The sequence below is a fragment of the Periplaneta americana genome, chromosome 6 (assembly GCF_040183065.1).
Source record: "Periplaneta americana isolate PAMFEO1 chromosome 6, P.americana_PAMFEO1_priV1, whole genome shotgun sequence".
Lineage (NCBI taxonomy): Eukaryota > Metazoa > Arthropoda > Insecta > Blattodea > Blattidae > Periplaneta > Periplaneta americana.
In genome coordinates this window covers 48,018,651-48,045,357 of record NC_091122.1, presented here as the reverse complement: position 1 = coordinate 48,045,357, position 26,707 = coordinate 48,018,651, and the positions used below count along the sequence as shown (strand labels likewise).

General features: G+C 34.4%; 1 protein-coding gene across 3 annotated transcripts in view; it reads left to right on the top strand.

Annotated features, from left to right (window-relative positions):
- Positions 1-25,279, top strand: part of LOC138701304 (breast cancer type 2 susceptibility protein homolog) — a 53,053-nt gene extending 27,774 nt beyond the window's left edge. For 2 of the 3 annotated variants that reach the window (XM_069828054.1, XM_069828053.1), the window contains exons 9-16: positions 2,613-2,763; positions 3,823-4,008; positions 6,403-6,613; positions 9,279-9,514; positions 12,668-12,954; positions 14,240-14,504; positions 15,821-16,012; positions 17,647-25,279. In XM_069828054.1, coding sequence (XP_069684155.1) covers positions 2,613-2,763; positions 3,823-4,008; positions 6,403-6,613; positions 9,279-9,514; positions 12,668-12,954; positions 14,240-14,504; positions 15,821-16,012; positions 17,647-18,093 — 1,975 coding nt within the window. In that variant the 3' untranslated portion in view covers positions 18,094-25,279. Of the gene's footprint in view, positions 1-2,612; positions 2,764-3,822; positions 4,009-6,402; positions 6,614-9,278; positions 9,515-12,667; positions 12,955-14,239; positions 14,505-15,820; positions 16,013-17,646 lie in introns of those variants that run through there. The other variant, XM_069828057.1, reaches the window with a different exon arrangement.
- Positions 25,280-26,707: the final 1,428 nt, after the last annotated feature.

Genomic DNA, 26,707 nt, shown 5'->3' with positions numbered 1-26,707 from the left:
TAAATTTGTTCAATATTAAATACATTAAATTCAGAATAAATTAATTTAGTTGGATAATCGAAACGTTTCTTCAAACAAATTTTAATAATTCGTTTTTGTAGTAAATTTAACGGACTAAGATTAATTTTTAGACAATAATGGCCAAATAAACATTTCGTAGAACTCTAATGTGTAAGTAGCATCGAAGATCAACGAATTTATTAATTGTTTTACGAAAAACAATTCTTATTCACATTCTTATATTCCGATATTAATGAAACAGTAGCCTGAATTGCTGATTTTGAATCATAAAATATAGCAGCTTTGGTAAATGAATGTATTTTGTAAATTCATTGTTGTAGACAACTATTACTAGCATGTAATTTACCATCACAGTGCAAGGTAAAGTCAAAAAAGATCAAACTAAATACTTGCTCCAGCCACTGTCAAATAGTGTGATATTCACCAGAAAACACTAATGGTGTGCAGAGTTATAAATAAATAGGCCTAGTTGTTAATTTCATTAACAATATATCAGCTTAATATTGTCTCTTCTTTTTTGCAGTTTGGATTATCCAGATTATTATAGCATAGTTTTTCGTTATTGTTGTTGTTTAGTCAACTGTCCGAAGACAGGTCTGAACCTCTTGAGTGATGCCAAGAAGGCCCAGTTATGAGGCAACTAATCAGGAGATAATGGGAGGGTGGCCAGTTCCTTTCCCCCTCCATTGCATACATCGCCGATTAACTACATATTACACTAGTCAGACTTCAGATGCAGACAAACAGTTGTTCTTCCTTTGACACATATTGTCAAGTGAGATGTACTGCCTGATAATAGATGTACAAGTAACTCAAGCTAGGAAGCTGCCTGGAGAGGGGAGGTAGTACAGCCAACGATGGGGGCCCACCTACGATTTGATACCCATGTATAGTCACATTATCTGAAAAGTTAACCTCTTAGCAGCGTATTCAAGACACATTCTCCCTATAATATATTGAGCAGTATTTTAATATATAATAATTCATTTAATATTATTGGTGTTAATGATTTATTTTTTAATTGAAAAGGTATATTTATTAGTATAATATATGATTGACCCAAGTGTTCCATCATTCTTCTAGTTATATGTGCCAAAATTGTAGGTTATAGCATTGTCATTAAACTTCAATTTTTCACTATAAATCAAGAAAAACAAGTCACTTACTCATCTGCACAATATGAACAAAGGCAATAAAAGGAAGACACAGTTGAGTTTCTATTTAGTCATAAAGGGATCTCCTTTAATCCCGATAAATTTCCATCTGAATCGCTGCTCACTTCTTCTTCCTCTTCCTCTTTTTCGTCCGCTAGACTTCCAACCTAAATGAATAATGCAACTTCCACAGTTTCTTATATTAGAGGAATCTGCTTCATATATTCCTCTTTATAGTCCATGGATTTTTCACATTTTTTCTTCCAAGATTCTTCCGTGATTTCATTAATTATTTTTCTTGTCAATGCTATGACGTCATCCTTTTTCAATGTAGTTCTCTGCAGCAATTCTAGTTAATGTCATCTTAGAAACTCCTATTGCTGCTGCCACTCTTTCCTGCATCTTCTTAACATTCATGAGAAATATCATGAAAACTATCCCAGCTTCACTTTCTGTTATCATGAATTCCGTCACATTATAAATCACCTCGCGAGTTTGACTATGAAGAACTTTGCTCCATAATGTACTACTCATAATAGAAGAAATACTTTATCACAAACGACAGCCACACATAGACACGTTCTTACACATAATACAGCCTTCACAACTGTTATTAGAATTGAAGTGTACCATTCTAGCCCATAATGCATAGCAGCAGGCGGACAGTGGTAGGGGAGATGTGCTCTATGCACCTGCGCGAACATGACAGCTTGCTAGTGTGAGGCATCTGTACATATCAGCCAGAACCTCAATCAGAGGATTTTTCGTTATTATAGCGTAGTTTTTATTTATAGTCCTAGGTTTACTGCATTTATTTATTTATAGTTAGAATTAAATTTACGCTTATTTTATTTTTTAATTGCTGTAATTATTGTAATTTTATTACTGTAATTATTGTAATGTTATTATTGTATGTTATATAGGCCCTATCACTGCCTCTGGGTGTAGTGTTAATAAATAAATACATACATACATACATATAGTTGGGTGAAATAGAAGTACTTATAAGTTAGGTTTACTTTTGCTTATTGTAGGCGTTATTATAGCATAGTTTTTATTTATAGTCCTAGGTTTATTGCATCTATTTATTTATAGTTAGAAGTAAATTTAGGTTTATTTTATTTTATTTTTTATTGCTGTAATTATTGTATTATTGTAATCATGTTATTGTATATTATATATCACTGCCATCGGGTGTATTCCCAATTGTAGTGTTAATACATAAATACATACATTATACATTGTATAGAAGACCCTCGTGTAAAGAAATGTTCTGTGTCTGCTTAGGTTATACTACATAAAATAAAGATAGATATTTTTGCCCCGAATTGACAATCTGACTTTATTCATTCATGTATGTGGATGTGCATTATAAGTGAGTTGAGAAATGTCAGTGTTGTGTTGGTATTCTTCAATTTACTTTTGCATGTGTTGCAGATGCCTGACGCCAAATGTATTGCTGCTGCAACTCAAGTACCGGTATGATCGGGAAATAGATCACTGTGAACGACCTGCAATTAGAAAAATTTTAGAACATGATGATACAGCTGCCAAGCGGCTTGTTTTGTGTGTTGCAAGAATTGTTAAGGTCAGTTACTAAAACAAAAGGAAGCAGTAGCCATATGCAGGCAAAATAGAGAATACAGTTATTCGGCAACATTTCTCCACAATCTCGAACTAAAAATAAATGGCAGGATTGTGACCCTTTTCTAGTTGCACACCATTTCGGCAGGCCTTGCTGTACATGATGTGTATCATGGTGCCCCACTTCGATTACTGTGATATTCTGCGTACTGACCTAAGCGTTACTTCGGCGTAGAGACTACAACGTGTTCATAATATGTGCGTCCGTTTCGTCTGCAATATTCGCCGGGCTGATCACGTAACACCATCCCTCGAAATGTTGTCCTGGCTCCGTCTAGAAGATCATAGGAAAATCCACTGTCTTTCCCTTCTCTTTCACATATTGCATTTCTCCACTCCTTTCTATCTTGCGTCTCATTTTCAAAATTTATCCACCCATCATAACCTAGACACACGATCACAACACTCCTCAATATTATCCATTCCCTCCCACCGAACATCCTCATATTCATCTTCATTCACTGTGGCTATTCCTCGGCTTTGGAATTCCCTACCGAGTAATGTCAGGGACTGTCAGACATCAAACCAATTTAAGAATAGGCTAACAAAATATTTTTCTAACAATTCTTGTTAACAATAATAGCTGTTTCAGGTTTCTCAATGTTTAATGGTTATATATATCACAGATAAATATCTAAATTATCTCATTATTATTATTATTATTATTATAACTATTTCTTACCAATGTTTATTATTGTCTCACTAACATTATTTATCCAACTTTCATTATTTACTTTCATGTTGTCTTATGGTCTAGATATTAATGTAATAATTATGTAAGCAATTGTATTCAATTAGAATTAGAGTCTGGCTGGGCAGAAGAGAAGGCCTACTGGCCTTAGCTCTGCCAGATTAAATAAATAAATAAATTATTATTAATAATTATTATCTGTGGAGAGTTATGTAATTGCCTCACATTTTTATCTGCTACTTACACAGCAGCTTTGAGATTGGTAAGTCGCATCTGAGTAAAATAATTATCTCTTTATATTGTAAATTTCAGTTGGAAAAAGCAGAAACAGACCTGTGCTTTGAGTTAGAACTTACTGATGGCTGGTATGGACTGAATGCAGTTGTGGATCAGGAAATGTGTCATCGCATACGTAGAGGCACTATTGCAGTGGGAACTAAACTCATTTCTCATGGGGCTGAGCTACTCAACTGTGAACAAGGCTGCTCACCCCTCGAGGTAAGATAGAACAGTGCCAGGGTTTATCAATATGAGGTCACTCTGTTCTAAATGAGATAACTGTCTCAAACTGACTTTATAAGTTTCCATGTTGAATCTTTCGTACACTACTTTTAACACTTGAATATAAATAATTGATTAAATGGCGATCTTACTCGTGTTAACTGTGTAAGCATGTGCGGCTTACAGCTGTTTCGGTGCTTCTTCACACCATCCTCAGAGCCTACTAGATTTCGGCTCTATCTCAACTTCGCTGCCTGTTGGTGGGTGCGTTCGTGTGATGAAGAGTTGTGTCAAATAGTGTGTGTGTTCTGAAATTTATCTGTGTGTTGAGAATTTGATTAGGGTGTGTTTTAGTGTGCCTGTATATTTCATATTGTTCTAGTGTGTTGAGTTTTTGGTTTTTGGCCTGTATGTGTAGGATTTCCATGTCTGTATTTATGTTATTGTATGTGTGGTTAGCATTAGTTATGTGATCAGTGTATGTAGATGTATTGTGTCCTCTGGTTATTGCTTTAATGTGTTCTTTGTATCGTGTTTGGAATGATCTGCCTGTCTGTCCAATGTAGAAACTGTCGCAACTATTGCATGTGAGTGTATATGCCTGTGTGGTTGTATGTACTGTATTTGTTTGTGTTGTTTGTGTGTTGAGATGTCTTTGTAGTGTGTTTTCTGTTCTGTATGCTATGTTGTATTTCTGTTTTCTGAATGAGGATGCGATCTTGTGTGTTTTTTTGTTTTCGTATGTTAGTGTGATGTATTTCTTGTGTTTGTGTTGTGTTTTGTGTGTTTTTGTGTTTGCTGAGTTTTTGTTTTGTCTTTCTTATGATGTTGTCTATTATGTTTGGGCTGTAACCATTTTCTTATGCTATTTATTTGATTGTGTTCATTTCTTCATTATAGTGTTGTTGGCTCATGGGTATGTTGAGTAATCTGTGTACCATTGTCCTGAATGCAGCATGTTTGTGTTGTGTGGGGTGATTAGATGTGTTGTGTATGTGTGTGGTGGTGATGGTGGTTGGTTTTCTGTATATTTTGAAGGTATGTTTGTTGCTGCACATGCTTACACAATTAACACGAGTAAGATCGCCATTTAATCAATTATTTTTATAAGTTTATTAAATTTGAGGAGTTTAATGGTCTTTTGGTACTGTGCAAGTTGTCATTTTGTAGAAGCCTGTTTTCATTATGTCAAATGTAAGTAGAATTTTTAACTTTTGTTTAAAACCACTTTAATATTTAATTTTGCTGTGTTATGTGTTTCAGTTTAAATGCAGAGTTGCAAGTGGCTTTATTTTAAAGCTCTTTTAATGAGTTTTCGTACAGTACACAACACAAAACAGTTCAGAATAAAAAACTATATTCAAAATCCAACTGAAACTTTCTGAATTACTTTTCTCAAAAACTACTTTTCTTTTAGTAACATCTACACAAGGGGTCTTAGGACCTCCATTATGCACTATTGTATATTCCAACTGTCATGCATCTTAGGGTTAAATAACCAAATGGAGTAAAATAAATCCCCATTTCTTAATTCAAGCATTAGAAAATACTACCTTCTCATAGCCAAATAGAAACATCTGCCAGTTGACTTGGATGAGGAAATGGCTGTCATTCAGTTTGCCAGGAATTTAATCATTCAGGGACAGTATTCTTTTCATGTGCCAGATCGCTATAGCATAGGCCTATAGATTTTCTTTCCTTCCATAGTAAACCAAGCAAAAGATTTTTTTTCTTTTACTCCTAAAAATTATCACCCTCAGCTAAGTGAGTTTCTCCCATGGACTTTAGATTCATTGGCAACAATGATTATTATTATACAAACCAATTTTCACTTTCGAAAATCCAGCTAAAAGTGCCATTTATCATTTACCTTATCTTTGTGTTTACTCATTCCATTCAGTGTTCTGCCCATGGGCAGGTCTTTCACTGCAAATCCAGCTTTCTCCAATCTTTCCTATTTTCTGCCTTCCTCTTTGTCTCCTCATATGATCCATATATCTTAATGTCGTCTATCATCTGATATCTTCTGTACTGAACTCTTCTCTTGTTCACCATTCCTTCTAGTACATCCTTCAGTAGGCTGTTTCTTCTCAACCAGTGACCCAACCAATTCCTTTTCCTCTTCTTGATCAGTTTCAGCTTCGTTCTTTCTTCACCTATTCTTTCCAACACAGCTTCATTTCTTATTCAGTCTGTCTGTCTGTCTGGCCACTTCAGATGCTCCATTTGTCGTAATGTCCATGTTTCTGCCCCCTTACAATGTCACACTCTGTACAAAGCACTTCACTAGTCTCTTCCTTAGTTCTTTTTCCAAAAGCTTCCTTGACCATTGCTATCCTCCTTTTGATTGTGTTTACTTAAAAAAAAAAAGGCATATTTTGTTTTTTTAAGGTTGGAAGTGAGGTGAAGCTGAAACTTCATAGTAACTCCACAAGACGTGCTCGCTGGGACACTAAACTGGGTTTCCATTCAAAGCCAGGACCTCTGCGCATTCCTCTGACCTCTGTTCTGTCTGCAGGTGGAATGATTAGCTGTGTATCAGTTATGGTTGTAAGGGTCTACCCCACCCTTTATGTGGAGAAACTGGCTGATGGCAGATCAGGTAAATCCGAGCTTTGGATATTACATATTATAAACTTCATTTTGTTAGAAGAGTTTTTTTAATTCCAGTATACTGATATTATTTCCAAATAAATTATGAATTACGATTATTCAATTAAGATGCATGCAGATTTTGTGTCTACATGGTGCGCTGTGTTGAACACAAACCTCGATAAGACGTGCCCGCTTATTACGCTATCCCGTGTAATACGCTTTTTTTTTTGTCCGGTCCCTGCACATTTCACATATAACGCCTTTATAAAATACTCTATTTGTTGTACTCAAGTCCCGCATAATACGCTGATTTTGTGGAATATTTTCGATGTAATTTTCAGCAATGTACTGTAACAGCAATGAAACATCTTTGTCATTGAACTCACTTGTGCCTTAACTTGAAAAGTATTGGTATTCGGCCCCTTTACCTGCGCATTTAAACCTTCATACTTCATACCTTAGTATACCCCACCTCTTGTTACGCTCTCTTATTCAACTCCTTATCTGCGTGGTTAAACCCCACATACAGTTACAGTACCTCACCCTCTTGCTAACCCTCTCTCTCAAACAGCATTCCTCACTCGGCCGTAATAAAATTCTGGAAATTTTTGCTGGCCAGTTTGTTGTCCTTTAGTGTATTGAAGTGTCTGTGAATGTGATTACAATGAGTGTCAAACAAAAAGCGCTTTCTGTGTCGAAAAAAAATGGAAATCTTACGAAAACAATACTCTTAATCAGAAACAACTCTCTGATTCATTAAGAATTGCATCATCGACATTAAGAACGATAATAAAAAATCGCGACTCAATCACTACAGCTGCGATGTTGGGAGGATGTAATTACAGGAAACTGAAGTGTGGTAAACATGAGGACTTGGAGTACACACACACGGCAAACAACTATAAATGACTTTTTTTTCGAAAGAATTAAGTATAGTACCTATTGTAAATGTCTTTGACGTACAGTACAGTAATTACATAATGGAGTAATACTGTATTACCTTTCATGAATCAGGTATTTCAATAAAGAAAAATGCTAATAGATACTGTATATAAGTCAAAATTAGTATACCCGCCTAATACACGGTCCCTTGAACAGCGTCTTATCGGGGTTTTACTGTATATCAATAGGGATATCTTATATGAAGTTTTACCGCTAGATGGCAGGAGCGTTCCATGCTGGGCAACATGTTGTAGGGCTACGTTATGTCATGCTACAGTTGATTACGTTTTCCCGCTTGTTTTTTTTCTGTGCATGTCAAAATTATATTTACAATTATTTTGTATAATCTAGTATAATTTAATATAATTCAATATTTCTTACCTCAAAATTTAATTTACAATAAATAATAATGTAAACCTGTATAATATTGAGCGATTCCCCGAGATGAGTGGGGAAATCTGCAGTATGCAGAATATAGATTGAATGTTCATGAACCTAAACGAGACCTTTGAGAACGAGGTGCATGAATAAAAAAAAAATATAAAAAATAGAACATTGCCCTCTTTAATCATTAGTATTTAAGAACCGTATGCTAAAAACAGGATATGCAGCCACCAATGTGTTTTTTTTATATAGGGAAGGGACTATTGAGATTGAATACCTTGTATTTTTTTCTGTAGTTACAGAAAGATCAAATGCAATTTTTAATAGAATGATATAATATGATCGCAGTAGTATCACGATTAGTAGTGCATTTTTTAGGTTAAGGACGTGCAGTTTTGAATACTGTGTGGGATGATTTTGAAAATTTGAAGTTAAAACATGATTTTAATAATTAGTCTGCAGCACATTAAAAACATTATTCACGAAATGTATTTCACTATGTATCGTCCTGGATAATAAACATCCCGGTTTATCGAGAGTTTACTGCAGGCGTAAACTTCAGACACTCATACAACTACTGCATATAATCTAAGGTAACATAGTTCGCTGTCGAGGTTGCAAATGTTTTTATTAATTTTTCTTTTTCCTCTTCCAAAATGAAACTGTAGTCAACAATTCCTTACTTGAAGTAGTTACTTTTATTTAATAGCTAGCATTTTCGAGGCGCAATTTAATTACTTATATTTTTTAAGGTTTAAAGCATATATTCAGAATATTTCGGGACCTGATTGAAGACAAAAAGCTTTCCCTGGTTTTTACATATAGAAACATAACAAACATTTGCCATTTTTAGTTGTTTTTAAGAGTATTTAATATACTAATACACTACGTATATCCTCAATGTTTATATACCGAAAAACAAATGCACACATAAAGCGCATCCCTCAAAGTAGGCCTACATGTGCGCTATCTGTTGGCGCTAGTTCAGGATATCCCTATTAGTAAATATTAAATATCAATCCAGCACTTAGGCCTACTTGATTCTGATAATTGTGGTTGAACACTCCATAGGCATTTGTATTTGCGATAATCTTCAATAAAGCTAATTGTACTTGCCGCCATTTTCAGCTTAAAAGGTTCAACATCATCTTGGTAGGATTGAAATAAAGTAATAATAATAATAATGACAACAATAGCGGTAGGGCCATAACTTAGAAATTTACCGAAACTGAAAATCATAATTCCTATTGTTTAGTTACATGAAGAGTAACAAAAACAAACTACAAGATTTGCATGAACTGGTTTAGTTGTATTTGTAACTGTTTGTCTGATGGTGTTTCATGTAGTAATTCGATCTCTCCGGGCTGAAGAGCAGGCAGCATTGCATTGGGAGAGAAGTCGACAGGCATGTGTTGAACTGCTGTTCAGTCAAGTGAAGGGAGAACTTCTGCGTGAAGATGCTAAGAAGAAACAGCAAATACATCGGAATCAAATCCCTAGAGCTCAGGAACTGTCACTGATCTGCTCTGGTGAAAAACTCTGCAACATCTTAGAGTTGGCTCCTGACCCAGCGTCTATAGAGGTACTATTTCAAATGAGTGAGTGTGGTAGGCAGGTAAATTGTTTCTTTCCTCTGGCCATTGCATTGTTAGAAATATCCTCAGGATCTTCTCCCTCTTAGAAAGAAAAGGATGACTAACTCAAATAAGAAGACAGTATTATGAGAAAGTGACTTCACAATAAACGCATGACTTTAAAATTGTACTTCTCACAGTTGATGGTTTCGTCATGAAAGAATGTTCAGTAATTCTACAAGCACTGTGGGCACATCACACCTCGTTATTTGTATGGTACAACAGAATCTCATTCACGATTGTTTGCTTCTGTCTTCAGCAGTATCTGTTATGTGATGCCACGTGGACATCCATATGAAACTATACCTTATTGGAAATGAAAAATCGATCTGGGATCAGTTTCTCTTTATTTACTTTTTCTGAGGTCCCATTGCAAAAGTTAAACCTACAACTGTAATCTTAGGACTATAATTCCTGAACTTCTGAAATTTTATAGAGCAGCAGTCATCAAAACACTGCACGCTCGGGCTAGCGTCCCTTACCCGTGGACAAGACACAGCCCTAGCGTGCAATCGTCGCTGCTGGCGGGTATGCTGTCTCTCTATCCCTTGTGCACAACAGAGCAGAATTCCTTACCCTCCATGCACTCTATCCATTTCAGCGAGTGCTGACGACCACTGTTATAGAGTTTTAATTTAAACAATTTGTTTCCTCATCTTGTATATTCATGTTTCCTGTGCTACATTTCCGAAGGACTTTTGAGAACTACTTTTCAAGGAAGCTCTTATTTAATCAAGTTTTTCATCAGTAAACACATAGTGCTTTTTTTTTTCTGATTTGAAATTCAAAGAATCTTTCATTAAATTATAAACTTAGTGTAATATCTTATTTCTACACAGGATCAGCCTCTCAAGACATTTACGTTTGCATTTTTGCCTTGTTTGACTTACAACTTATTTATGTGTGTATTGTACACTGGTGTTTAAAGATATCTGACCCAACTAATCAATAGTGGTCGATAATTTGTTAGTGTAAAGCTTTTATCATCCAGTTGTGCTGTCAAAAAATCTGAAAGTTAGAATTTATAAAACAGTTATATTACCGGTTGTTCTGTATGGTTGTGAAACTTGGACTCTCACTTTGAGAGAGGAACATAGGTTAAGGGTGTTTGAGAATAAGGTGCTTAGGAAAATGTTTGTGGCTAAGAGGGATGACGTTACAGGAGAATGGAGAAAGTTACACAACACAGAACTGCACGCATTGTATTCTTCACCTGACGTAATTGGGAACATTAAATCCAGACGTTTGAGATGGGCAGGGCATGTAGCACGTATGGGCGAATGCAGAAATGTATATAGATTGTTAGTTGGGAGGCCGGAGGGGAAAAGACCTTTAGGGAGGCTGAGACGTAGATGGGAAGATAATATTAAAATGGATTTGAGGGAGGTGGGATATGATGATAGAGAATGGATTAATCTTGCTCAGGATAGGGACCAATGGCGGGCTTATGTGAAGGCGGCAATGAACCTCTGGGTTCCTTAAAAGCCAGTAAGTAAGTAAGTAAGTAAGTAATTTGTTAGTGTAAGTGTGACTTCTTTAATTATTACTTCTATTAATAGATTGCAAATATAATAGTCAGTGCTGCCAATTGTACGTAAATATACCTGCATTATAGAATTCAATATTTCATCCTCTTCTGCTGATTGCAAAACAACACTGGGTTTAGCTGCAAACCACTGACATTGTCAATTATGACAATAATTTATGCTTAATTTACATCATCATTTTTCCCGACACATTTTTAATCACCCCAATCATGGTGTCACCTATTGAGAACTAGTGGAACTATATCAAACTTTGTCAATTTTTCATATTTTTGGTTCTGAATTATCCCGTCATTAGAAGTTTTACGTTTACGTTTAACCAAAGGTCCCGGATTCGATACCCGGCCCTGGAACAATTTTTCCCTCGAAATTATTCAAATCAACTTTACAGGGAGTTATACCTGAAAGCTTGATTTGCATAATACACGTCACTGTTCGTTAACAGAAAACCACAATTTAAGTCACACAGAGTTAGTGTGCACTCAATGTTGATTGCTTGATGGTTGTCAGCCCACTTTGAGGTCTGTGGATATAGAGGGAAAAATTGGATCAGTGTGTGGTAGAGTTAGCTCAGTTGGTAGAGCATTGGTACATTTAACCAAAAGTCCTGGGTTCGATACCCGGCCCCGGAACAATTTTTCCCTCGAAATTATTCAAATCAACTTTACAGGGAGTTATACCTGAAAGCTTGATTTGCATAATACACGTCACTGTTCGTTAACAGAAAACCACAATTTAAGTCACACAGAGTTAGTGTGCACTCAATGTTGATTGCTTGATGGTTGTCAGCCCACTTTGAGGTCTGTGGATATAGAGGGAAAAATTGGATCAGTGTGTGGTAGAGTTAGCTCAGTTGGTAGAGCGTTGGTACGTTTAACCAAAAGTCCTGGGTTCGATACCCAGCCCCGGAACAATTTTTCCCTCGAAATTATTAAAAATGTTCGTTTTTACGGTATTTGTATTTTTCGAATGGAGTTAAGTACCCCCACCAGTTTGGCAGAGGGGATGCATACAGAAGTCTCACCTAAAAGTGAGTTGTGTCTTAAAAGTTTCGGAACCACCAGTTTAGTTGGAAGGCAATGCGTCAAACAGGTGGTCAACTAGACAGTGATGGCCTGCTTTCATTCTATAAGTGGCTACTGCTTAACTCCTTGACATCTTGAAGTGTTAAATAAACTATATTATTATGTGTTTGTGTGCCTTTTCCTTCTAACTTGTATTTGTTTTTTCATATACTTGTTGTCTACACCTGTGGAGTAATGGTCAGTGCATCTGGCCGCGAAACCAGGTGGCCCGAGTTCGAATCCCGATCAGGGCAAGTTACCTGATTGAGGTTTTTTCCGCGGTTTTTCCTTAACCTAATACGAGCAAATGCTGGGTAACTTTCGATGCTGGACCCCGGACTCATTTCACTGGCATTATCACCTTCATTTCATTCAGATGCTAAATAACCTGAGATGTTGATAAAGTGTCATAAAATAACCCAGTAAAAAAAAAAATTTTAATCTTATACTTGTTTGTACTTACAACTTAAAACATCAATTTCATTCCTGACAGGCATTGTTAAATGAAGAACAGAGACTTATTGTGGCTGATTATCAGAGATTGAAGTGTGAGAAAATGCAACTAGAACTTCAAACAAGAGTGACAGAAAAACTTGGAGAAACAACAGCTACTGTGCGCAATGTTGCACTCTTGTTTAAAGTGCGTTGTGTGGACATCAGTGCCACTAAACCATCCAAGTCTGCGATGCTTTCTGTGTGGCGTCCATCAGAAGATGTTATTCACATGTTGAAAGAAGGGTCAACAGTCACACTTTTCAATGTTTCAGCTGCAGGAACTAGGTAAGTATTGTCTTTCTGTATCATGTGTTACCTAATTTTAAATTTGCCCATGAAGAAGCTTTCAAATACTCGTGCAGGAGAGCTGCATCTTTTTGATAATGTGGTGGGGTTGTTAGTGAAAATTGAGACGTTAGTACAGTCTGTACATCTTCCTTTGTTAGATGTCACGGTTTCACTTTCAGGTAAACATTATCATTGGGATCTGGTATTTTGGTGGAAATGTTTCAAATTATTCTTGAAAAGTGAATAAAAAATCGTACTTTTAAAAATGTGACAGTAATTTCGTGAAAATTTCGTGATTATATTTTTCCACCATGTAATGTCATATGCAGTCGTAATTAGCAATAATGTTATACATGACATTGTATTTGCAACATTCATGACGAAATGAAACTTCTGATAATAATGATAATAATTAATAATAATAATAATAATAATAATAATAATAATAATAATAGCATTAGTAGTGGTAGTGAAGCAAAAGCACTGGATAGAGATATCATTTGAAGAGGTCTTGGTTGCAAATATGTTGCCTGTTTTGCAATATTATCGACTGTCTCGTTTTCAGGTATACCACAATGACTAGGTACCCATTGAAATGTTATTTCCTTTTGGAGTTTTTTTGGTTTACTTAGTTGTTTCTGAATTGGAATAATTCTATGTGCGTATAGGTTCGGTACATATTTGATTATATTAAATATAGCTCTCTTGGAGTCGGTAAGTATGCAAATAGATTTTTCAGAAATTTGAGTAACACATTGAAGAGCAGCATCAATAGCTAGCAATTCAGTGTCAAGGCTGGAGAAGGATGAACATGGTATGAAATAACTTTCTTGATATTTTGGAATATAATACCATGCTCCTGTGTCTCATTATTAGGGTTTAGAGATCATTTGTATAAATTTGAAGATGATCCTTATATGTGCTGCAGAGTAGTTGCATGGCATTTAACTTAATGTATGGAGGATCATTTTTGGAATGGTTTCCTGGAATCTGTAGGTTATGTTCTGGAATCACCCATTTCCATGAAAGAATTTCGTTCACAACTGGAGTTTCAGCAATGAGTGTGTGTGTGATATAGATTGGTATTTCTTCTTTGCTGAGTGGAGAACATGAAAGGAATAATATTTGTACATCATATTACACCTAACAAAAAGCATGAGTCTTCTCGAAATATTATACCTCATGAAATAACTAATGAGTGGAAATACCTGGGTTTGGTTTTAACACTTGGCACTTACCGAAGTAGAAATACTTAAGATTTTAAATAAACTTTTCTTTGCAGGGGTGGAGACCTCCAGCTTTCTGCTGGAAGACAGACTGTGTACCGTCCATCTTCACACCAAAATAATTGCATCTTCAAACGAAGAGTGACAAGTTTCGGTGAAGTCACAAGTTCAGACTTCTGTCCTCAATTCGGGGAATTGGATGTTGTGGGGATGGTCGTGTTTATTGGTGATGCACCACAAGGAACTTCAGGCTTCCAAGTGGTGTATTTGGCTGATGTGGCATCTAACATCCTGGGAATGGCATTTTGGGGTGGTGTGAAGGTATGAGTACACTATAATTATGTTGTGGAACTTCAACTGTATTCATTCAGGAAGCAATGTAATGTTTTCTCTATTTAACAGTTCTTTAAAACTTCTGAGGCTGTTGAGAGAGAATAAGATAATGGTATGGAGGTAAAGGTACAGTCACACATCGCTACTTTTGCAGCGCAACTTTTGTACTGCAGCTGCAAAAGTTGCGTGTCGTGTTCACACGTAAGCCAAAAGTAGCGTGCTGCACGCTACTTTTCGTGCTGCGCAACCCGAGTGCTGCAAAAGTTGCAACTGGAGGTTGCGAGTCTGTTCACACACAAGGCGCTACTTTTGCAGCCGCAGTCATGCTGCAGGTTTCCATCTCCGTGTTGACTTCTCAATATACATTTTGTGGTTATGTTCGCATTATTAAGAAACTCATGCAAAAGCTTCCTTATCTATTATTTGCTTTTCTGTTGTATCTAGTATTCAGAAATTGGCATTATTTTTACTACAAAGCTTTTAAAAACGCATATATACTTAAATGATAACCAACAATATATTCACGTAATCAATGTTGGCAACCCTCCTGTTTGGAACTACGCTACGGAAAATTTAAAAAATGAATTATGTCGTCAGCAATTATGCTCAGACTATGTTGTCTATTTAATAACTGTTACAAATAATTTATTTTCATCACATTTAACATTAAAATATATCCAAACAATAAAAGTATCATTGGCACATTTGGGTGGTAACACTGGTTGTAACCGCAGCAAAAGTTTCAACAAAACCGATATCAGAAATGCTGCGGCTGCAACCCTGAGAACCCTGTTCACACGTCGCTACTTTTAAGCTGCGCGCAGCATGGAAAAGTAGTGGGCAGCAGGTTCGGCAGCTGCTATTTTTCGGGTTGCACCGTTGTTCACACGTCGCAGTACAAGAGTTGCGCAGTTTTTTGTACTGCAGCACTGCAAAAGTAGCGACGTCTGACCGTACCTTAAGAGTGGAATAAATGGTAAGAGAAACTGAAGAAATATAAAAAAAAATTCCTGATACAGTAGAATCCCTCTTATCCAGCACCAAAGGGACAAGGCTAGTTCCGTATACGAGATTTTGCTGGGTTAAGAACATGTCTGTACATAGAACATATGGTGATGTTTCTGTGGTGTTAAATTGTACCAGTCTACTGAGAAATTTTTCATTCTTGAATATTTCTGTTAAGAATTTACTGTTTAGTTGCGATCGCAAAAAGAATTCTCCACATGAAAACATTTCAATTTATTGCTTTGGTGAAAATATGATAGTACTTTCAGACTATATTCTTGTCTCTCTAATGTTTGTAGCAATTTGGTTGGGAGGAACTCCTGAAGCCGAGAACAGTTGTTGCTGCCAGCAATTTGCAGTGGCGCCATGGTGCAGCTATTCGTTGGGTGCCTTGTGCATATGTCTCAGAGCTCTCCTGCTTCTCAACAAATCCACGCCAACCTCACCTTCAAGAAGCTCTTACTTCATTTACCCAAGAAATTAGGAATAAAGTGAGTTACATTGCATCTCTTATCTTAATGCTATCAATGGCTGGCAAAACTGTACTTCTCAGTTGTGCCAGTTTATTTAAGAGAGGAGAAGATGAAGAGAGAACAGTAAGGATGTCCTTTACAGTTATTGTTTGGATAAACTTCTGAGATACCGATATTTTAAGAAATAAGATTTTTTTATAACAAAACAGCATAATATTCATTATTTATTATTTAATGGAATAAATTAATTAGGTGCTATTGATGACTTGGCTTCCCAGTAAATGAAATAGATATATCAAAACAGAACCTTAAAAGAGAGAGAGAGAGAGAGAGAGAGAGAGAGAGAGAGAGTGTGTGTGTGTGTGTGTGTGTGTGTGTGTGTGTGTGTGTGTGTGTGTGTGTGTGTGTGCGCGAGCGTGTGCATGTGCGCGTGCGTGTTCTTCACGCACGTGTGCGTCTGCGTGCGTGATGCCTCCCCACTTCCTTGCGTGATTCGGGTTCCGCATACTATTCAATTCAATTCAGTTCAATTCATGTCAGTTTATTTGGCCTTTAGACATACAGTTTTAGGCTTCGTCAGAATACATTGAAAAACATATAAATACATTTTAAAAAATACTGATAAAAGAAATAGTAAAATTTAAATAATACAATGAAAACATGAAATAATTTGAAACCTTTAAAATAAAGAAAACTAACTAAATTGCAGTTAAACTTATTTGTTAAAATACAATTTCATACAAATTTGTGTTGAAAAACTCAGCAACAGAATAAAAAGGATTATTTAATAACAAATTGTAAAATCTAGTTTTGAAGCTATTGATTGATAATTTATAATATTGACTGGGGAGCTTATTATATAATTTCATCCCCATAATTAAAAAGTTTATGTTGCTCTTGTGTAATCTACAATATGGAATATTAATTTGTTCACTATTTCTAATTTCATGATCATGTATATTGGCCACTAATGAGTAATTGTCGATATTTTGTCGAGTTTAAAGTACTAGATCATATATATATTATACAAATTTATGATTGTTAAAATCCGTGATTGTCTGAAAAGTGGCTGACAGTGTTCCAGATAGTTTGATTTACGTAAAATTCTAATGGCTTTCTTTTGTATAATCAAGACGCTTCCAATTTTGGTTCCATTTCCTCAGAAAATTAGGGCATATCGGATTATCGACTGAAAGAAAGAAAAGTAGGCACATCTTAAATAATTTTGAGAAACGCAAGTTGTTAATTTCTTTAAAAAATATAAAACTCTTGATAGCTTTGTGCATATGTATTCGATGTGCTTATCCCATGTTAAAGTGGAGTCTATAAAAAGTCCTAGAAATTTTGTGTAGTTGAGTCTGTTGTCCTTATTTATTAGATAATTTAGGCTGAAAGTTATGTTGATAGTTTTTTCTTGATTAAGCAAGAAATCATTAGATTCAAACCATAAAGCTATCTGTGATAGAGTTTCGTTGTTGAGAGCATGTAATTGAGTTAGAGCAGAGGAAGAACATGGATAGATGTTTGTATCTGTGGGAAAATTTAAAGAAAAAATTGTACTAACTGTTACTCCACAGTGGTGGACAGTTTTCTTTGTTCTGATCTGTGTGTTTGTGAACATATTTGGTAATGAAACTGCATTTTTTTTTTAGGATGTACACCTGTTCTCTTCCGCATGTGAGGAAAAAGTGTCATTACTTCTACGAAGTTCATCTTTAGTCCCAGGACTGATACCTAAAAGAAGTAATGCACAGTTTTCAGCTGATTCTCCCCATAATGGAAGTAAGGAAGGAGGACGTAATCAGCATTCAAATGGATTATTGGTTCCTAACATCAGAGGTACAGTAAATTCATGTACAACTATTATATCCCACGCTGTCAATTCTGTTACTGACCCAAGTACAAAAGCTGCTAGTTCATCGTTAGAAAGGAGGATACAGAAACTTCAGCAGTATGGTGAACCTCCACCTCTCTCTCCTCTAATTCTAGCACCTCTGCGACCATCAGTTAAGAAGGAGTTCCACACACCAGTAAAAAAAGAATGTCCCGTTGATGCCGATAACAGTCCACCCCTGAGCTTAGATAGTGACCCGGGTTGAATAAAGTTCTCACTTTGTAAGTGAATTGAATTTGTAATAAATTGTTAAACTATTAAATGCCTATTATGTACAATGGAACTTTCATATAAAATGAAACGAAATTTTAATATGTGGAAGAGAATTGAAGACAGAAGATTATATGAAGTCTTTGCACCATCACGACTTGGACAAAGTGAGATTTATTATTGAAATAAAAAAATGTTATATTTTACTATATACTTATAATGAAGTTTTCTGAGAAAAGCTTTAATACATTAGCAATATATGACAAACTGTTCTTTTAGTTCTTATTGTCAGTTTAAATAAAAGAAAATCTTTGACATTTTCATGTAAATTTTCTTCATGACATTTCGTTAAGCCCTTCTAATTTTTGTGTATTTAGAAGTTAATGTGGGTGGTTCAATAGAGTCTTTACATTTCCTTACTCTACGTTACTGGTTCTAAACATTTACAAAATTTTTAAAATAAATTTGTTACAAATTACGTCTGGAATCTTGCCAATTTGTACATCATGGGAAATTGTATTTCCTTGGGTTCACATAACTTGTGATCGAATAACACTTCCATATTTGATTTTGATGTTTTAACCATATCTTTTAGTATATTACCTATCTATAGTGATTTAGCTACTAAAAGATCTACAAGTAAAATAGCTTATCTGTTATCCATTTGTGTATTATAATTATCGCATTTCTTCAATGATTTTAACACATTTTAACGAATGAAAATAGTAATAAAATGTTAATTCAATTTTTATATGAGTGTGTTCCCATTATAATCTGGAGCATGAATAATTTTGTGTTTAAAAGTTTTAAAACTTAAGCATTCCCGTATCAGGATTTTCAGTATGCAAATCCATATATTCGTGAAAAGACTATATTTTCAGACTTTATAGTTGTGCCATGAAATATGAGCCGTTCAGAGCAAAAATGGTGTAAGTCAAAATTCTGTAATGAGGTAAGTAAAAATTCTGTAAAATATAGCGCAAAATAGCAATTAATATATCCTTCTTGCTATCCACTAACTACTAATAGTTTAAATAAATGGAATATTAATTGCTACTTTGCGCTTTATTTTACAGAATGTTTACTTTAACCCTCATTACCCATTTTTGACTTACACCACTTCTGCTCTGAACGGCTCATATGTTCCAAGTTTCTTATTTTTTCATCTAAAATATTTCAATGAACATAATAAAACAGTGGAGTTAATTTCAACTTGGTGCACTGCCATAGATTTGTGCTGATATTTGGTATAATATATCTGCCTTAACTGTAATCTGCAGAATTTTTTCAGCATTTTTCCTGATTTCAGTGACTTTTTTTGAAATGTAGATATGATATTGAACTTTAAAAATAAAACAACAAATGTCTCAGGACTCAGGAGGTTAAAGTATCCCCAAACGAAATAATCGAGAGGGCTCAGATCAGGTGACCTCAGAGGCCATGGAGTAGGATCTCCTCTTCCAATCCAACAACCAGGAAAAATAACATTGAGATGGTCACTGACAGCCACAGTGAAGTGAGATGAAGCCCTGTCATGCTGTAGGCACATTCTCTGTCAGACAATTAAGGGTGCTTCCTCTAGTAACTCAGACAAGATTCTTTGCACCAATCTCATATAAGTGTGGTTGGTCAGATGGTCAGGCAGAAGATACAGGACAGTGCCAATCCCAGTATTGACTGGAAAATGTACCTGGTGTGAAATGATCGTAACTTAAGAGGTTAGGTACAGCTTACAGCAGTAAAATTTTTGGGAATATTCGACATTTTTTCCCTCCATTATTGTATCTTGTACAATAATGAAAATTGGTATGTGTAAAACACTGTCCTTCTGCTATATGAAAAAAATATTTTTACTATTTAAAAAAATTACTTGTGTGTATATATATATATATATATATATATATATATATAAACTTGTTAACTTTTTCATGTTCTCTCTCTTTTATTTTATTACTGAAACTCATATTTACAATATCATGCTCTTTCAACTACATTCCTTAATAAATAATATTTTTTGTTTTGTGTTAGAAGAAAATACTGATATTTGACCATTTGTTAAAGTGAATTTATTTTTTATCAGACATCTATCAAAGGTAGAGAAGTGATCTTGCATCATATTGTAGATATTACATGTATAAATACACACAAAAAATTTCATCATAGAATGGTGGATAGTTTTTTAGTTATGTGGGAAATGCTTCATCACTGCACAGTGAACTGAATTTTGAAAAAAGAAAAATGTAAATAATATTTTTTAAATCGTAAAAATATTTTTTTCATATAGCAGAAGGACAATGTTTTAAATATACCCATTTTCATTATTATACTAGATACAGTAATGGAGAAAAAAAGTGTTGAATATTTCCAAAATTTTACTGCTATAAGCTGTACCTAACCCCTTAAGGGAGAATGGTTGTTACAGTGTATGAAAAATTAGAAAAAATTATCTAAGAGCAGATTGCTATAGATTTAGTCCTAATTTTGTTAGCTTTTTAATTTTTTTTCCCCACTACTTAGTTCCAAAGTAATTGTAATTTTTTCAAGAGTCCGAAGTTTGTTATTTTTGCACACAATGCAAAAAAAATTGTACTCTTAAAAAAAAAAACAAGTTTAGTGCAAATTTTTTTCATACTGTTTAAAAAAGACAAAGTTCACACACTTGAAACTATTCAAACTATTAAATAAGAAAATTAACTAAGTTTCAGACATCTTATTCAATATGAAATACATCATTCACTTTTTATAATTATTAAATACATGCTGGAAATATGGTAAAGTCCCAGATAAATGGAATATAACGTTAGTAATTCCTATCTACAAAAGAGGTAAAAAAAAATAACTGCAATAAATATAGAGGTATTAGCCTTTTAAATAATAGCTATAAGGTATATGCTAAAATAATATGAAGAAGATTAAATGCATTAGCAAAGACAATTTTATCTGATGAACAGAATGCCTTCAGACATGACATCATGCAAAGATTGCATTTTTACTGTTTCTCAACTAGTGGAAAAAAACAGAATATAACATCCCTACCTACATTGCTTTTATTGACTACAGTAAAGCTTTTGATTCAGTAAATCGAAAAATGCTTTGGTCTATATTCCTATAAAGAGGAATAACGAACTACCTAGTGAGAGCTGTACAGGGTTTATACAAAGATATGGTCATTAAAATGAATACAAACAGTTCAAAATTTATATAAATTAACCAGGGAGTTAGACACCCTTTGTCACCTATTTTATTCAATTTAAACATTGATGACGTCATGAGAAAATGGCAAGCAATTTTAAGTAACAGTCAGTCAATCAAAGGACATTATGGAGCATGTCGACTCCATGTTGATTTCACAAAATGCTTCCACTCTGTTCTGTCTTTTGTTAGTTCCTCCCAGTTAATAATTCCCATTTCCATGCATTCCTTCTGAATTTCATCTTTCCATCTACTTGGAGGCCTTCCCAGTGGCCTTGTGTTGTTAAAGGTGTTCATATATATTTGTTTTACGCTGCTGCAGTCATCCATACGTATAACATATTCTGCCCAGTTTAATCTTCTGGTTCATATTACATCTAAAATTGATGGTTGATTATAAAGTTTGTGAATGTGATTATTATGTCGAATATTCCACTTGTTTTCAAGTGGGTCAAAAATTGGACCAAAAATTTTTCGATCCATATAATAGTACAGGTTGGATTAGTGTTTTGTACGTAATGATTTTTAAATTTCTGGTTAAAAAACAGGAAGATAATTTGTGAACAGCGTAAAAAATTTTATTTGCATTATGTAGTCTAAGTAGTTCATGTTTTCTGTCATTAGAATTGTCTATCAAAACACCAAGATATTTGAACTGATTGGCTGTTTCAAAAGTATAATTTTTTATTTTAAGGCTGTTGGGAATCCATTTTGTTTTAGTGATTACCATATATTTTGTTTTACTCTCGTTAATATTTAATCCAGTGTTTTGTGCTTTTCCCATTAATTCAATAAATAGCTGTCTTATTCAAGCTCATTTCTTCCTATTAATAATAAATCATCAGCATATGCAAAAATTTTATGTTGTCCACCCAGGTTTATTCCAGCTGGTATTAAGTCTGTCGTATTATCTTCTCTAATGCTATATTAAATAAGATTGGCGAGAGAGCATCACTTTGTTTTAATTCCGTTTGATTAACGAATTCTTCTCATATAATTCCATTTGTTACTACTTTGTTTACCGTATTTTCCATACATACCTTACATAATCTGATTAATTTCAGAGGTATTCCAAATTAAGTAATAATGATATTTTAAATAGAATAAACTTGAATGCAATGTTGTTTGCTGATGACCAAGCAAGATTTGCCTCTTCAGAAGATAATTATAGAAAGCAGTTTATCATTTGAATTCATTAGCTAAAGAATATAACTTAGAAATATCAACTCAATAATCACATGAAAACTAAAATAGAATTGAAAGGTAAAATAATAGAGCAAGTTGGGTGTATAGTATCATATACCAAAGCAACTGATTTGGAAAACAAAATTGGTAAATATCAGTGTTTGGTTGGAACAGTAAAAAAAAAAAAAAAAAAAAACACACACAAATGAAACAATATTGAAATTTTTTAAAACAATAGCTATCCTAATGTTGACAACTGACTCTGAAATTTGGACATTAATCAACCAGCAATTAAAATGATTGGAAACAGCAGAAGTGAAATTGCATCACCCTTTGGCTGGCTATACTTTATTAGATCATCAGACAAACGAATGCATACGAAATAAATTAAATATGAACAACACAATTGACAAAATTCAACAGTACAAATTGAACTGATATAATCATCTACTAACGACGGAACTAAGACATCGCCTGATACAACTTTTCAACTACACACCAACAGGAAAACGAGGTGTGGGTACCCGAGGAGATGATGGAGAGACCAATTGAAGGGTTCAGAACCATAGTGGGCCAAGCGCCATTTACTAAAACCATAGAAAACAAGGGTTAAAATGAAGTTATTACCATAATTCAATGGAAACCTATAGTAAGTAATATACATAATAATGAATTAAATACTATTATAGTCACAATCATGCCATGGTATGAAAGAAAAATTTCACAACCTCGAGCGGGAATCGAACCTGCGACTTCTTGGTCTCTGGTCAGGCGCTCTACCACTGAGCTATCGAGTTCGTCTCACGCCAAAGGCTCGGAATTATCCTTTCATACTGGCGACTCTGTTATAGAGTACTGTCCATAGCGTCTGATCTTAGTCAGCACTGCTTATGGCTGGAAAGAAACTTTACAAATGTAATCTTCATCTTACGATGTTTGGGTGACGTATATACGTCCGTTGATGTGACATATTAATGATTGTGACTATAATAGTCTTTAATTCATTAATATGTCACATCAACGGACGTATATACGTCACCCAAACATCGTAAGATGAAGAATACAGTATACACATTAAAACTAAATGATATGTCAATCTTCATTAAATATGGTATTCACTTAATTTTAACCCTTGCTTTCTCCATTTTTAATAAATGGCGCTTGGCCCACTATGGCTCTGAACCCTTCAATTGTGATACCCTGGTCATCAGGTCCAAGTCCTGTAGAATATGATCATTATTAATTTTTTTTAACAAATTTGTAGTTATTGTGCTGTTGGAGACATTACTTATGTTCAGGGGGAGGTATTTATGGAGATTAATTTTATCGTTTATGCTTTTTAATATTGGTGTCGGAGGAGATTGTTGGAGATTGATTTGTACTCTTGGCAGAGATCAATGGAAAATTTGGAAAATACAATTATTTTGTAATCGGAGTATTAATTCAGTATGAATATTACTTGCCAAATAATTAACATTAAAGGTTTATTGGATTCTGGTAAAGGTGCGGTATGGCCAATAGACAATATTTGTTGGATTGAGACTGTATTTAACACACATTCATTAAAAACGAAAAAAACTTGCAGCTCTCAAATTAACACTCTTTCTCTCGTTCTCCGTCTTTTGAGTTCACTAATGTAATCAGAACACCTAGAATACCATGTAATGTAGTCTACTTGGATGTATAACAAATTCAAGTGAAAAAAAGAAAAATCCGAAAAAAGAACTCGGAATATGAAATTCGCTATAAAACGATGCAATAGTAATAATTCGCGAATGTGTTAAAATTTGGCTATTAGAACTCTATTTCGCGATTTGTCGCAATTGTTTTATCCGCACATTATTAATCAGAATCACTTAATCCGTAAAGATTAGTAAAAATCTATTGTGTATCTATTATGTCGTGATTTTCGCGATCTCCATAAATACCCGGCCCTGCTTATGTTTATAACCTTCACAGCTAAAGTAGTTTTTAACATAGAAAACTTCGACCACAGGGTTGAAGACTTACAAATTTTAGATTTAACTAAAATAAGTGAGAAGAACTTCATTCAACATCATTTAGCCTTTCTTTTCCTGCCACAAACTCACAATTTCTTCGTACTTTTTCTTATACTGAAGTCTAGACTTTTCAGGAAGGAGTTCTAACGTGAAAATTTTCATTGCTTTCCTCGTTCATGTTAATGCATGTCCCCTCGCCCCAGTTGCAGCCCTGGTTCATTTGTCATTTGTCTTTGTCAGTCTGAGGTTTTTTTTGTGTGTCATGAGGAAATGTCATATTTTTACATGTTTTATTGTAAATTAATTTTATGATAAAATAACTTACTCATATTTCATTTTAAAAGAGATTCCGATTTCAGCCAATATAATGGAGCAATAGAGTGTAAAGTTTTATGTTTTTGTACTACACATTTTCCTATTTCAGGAAATGTATTCAAGATAACTATTTTTTTTTCCAATAAAGTGTAAAGTGTTCAAACTTTGTTCAATGAACATTGAAATATTAGTGTATAATACAATTCTGCAACATACTAAAGAAGATACTTTACTTCAAAACTGTGATAACAATGATGGTAGTGCAAGAATTATGTGCCAACAAATACATTACGTAAATGTCAGAAAACAAATGTGGTTGTCATCTTATTTGAGAAATGTTGCATTGTAGATATTGTAATATTAACATTGTATATACTGTTGAAGAAGAAATGTCTCAGGTATTTTTTTTGTTTGAAATTTAAATGTTTATTTTGTAACTATTTGCATAAACAAGGTTATCTATTTGTATTGTAATAAATGTATTGTTTAAACATTTACCTTTAAGTTATTTTATATATTGGTAATAATCTTTTCGAATTGTTTGCTAAGCCTTCAAGTTGATTATATCCATACAGTTCCAAGAAGCTTCAAGATTGTAATTCCTTAGGCCCGTAACACACTTGAAGAGTTTTCGCTAGCGAGAAATGTGTTGTGAGAAAGAGGTGAAGAGCCTTCCTCCACACACTTGGCGAGTTCTCGCTATCACAGATCACACCTTGTTATGATCATCTATGCATTGCTTTCATGCAGAAAGCATTTTTCTGACTATAGTAATGACTCGGGGGGGGGGGGGGAATATTATAGGTTATGTATTTACGTATATTGTCGTACTTAAATACATAACCTGTAAGTATATTGTCGTATTTTACAAATTACGTATAAACGCTATGTTGAATCTGAGTATTCAGATGATGAGGAAATGAAGTTACATGAACATATTTTGTTAATGAAAAGAAAAAGTAGGCCTAAAATTAAAGCCAGAAATATCTGAAATCACATTGTATCTTACGAAAATAAAGGTGAGTTTTGGACACTGGTTTCGATTTACATTTGATACATTTAGGCGTTACTTCAGGTTGAATGGACCTCAGTTTTTTGCCATTCATGATATGATAGAGGACTCTTTGCTATGTTGTGATTAAAATTATGTAAACTGTTAAGACATATAGATACATCATCAAAATAAAATATAGCCCTATTTATTTTCAGATAATCTGATATTTGTCTCCAGATTTCTTCTTTAAGTTTCGTGTTTTTATAGTTTTCATCCTGTGTATCATATAAGTAGGCTTATGGGTGACATCGTACAAGTTCGATAAGTTTCTGACTGCAATTATCAGCCATCTTTACTCATTTTCAAATAAAAACAATACAATTCATCACCACCTGTGATATCTTTTTCTACATTCAATCGTCATGAAGAGTATAAATGTCAAACATCTTTGATAAATGTGTCAAGAAAATTCGCTGAGCTACCGATCCCAGCGAGAAACTCACGCGAGGTTTTTGCCTCGAACGAGAATCTCTTCCAGTGTGTGGACGTCCATTTGAATCCATGTTATCAATCTTTTAATTTTCTCGCTAGCGGAAACTCTGCAAGTGTGTTATGGGCCTTACTCTTAACAGGTAATAAAGGTAATCTGTTGTTGATGTAATGTGAGGGATTTTGGTTACATCAATTTTTTGCTAGCCAACAAGTGTAGTTTATGTTATACATCTTGATTACACACTTTGTATCACTTTAGAATATAGTTATAACAACAACTTTCATGTGTTAAATGAAAACTAAGTGGTTATCTAGTTTACTAGTTTCGACTTCGTGTCAGTCTTCATCAGAACTCTGAACAGAGTTGTTATTATAACTATATAACCATGTTCTTAAGTGATAATATAATCCGTGGCGCTACAGCCCATGAA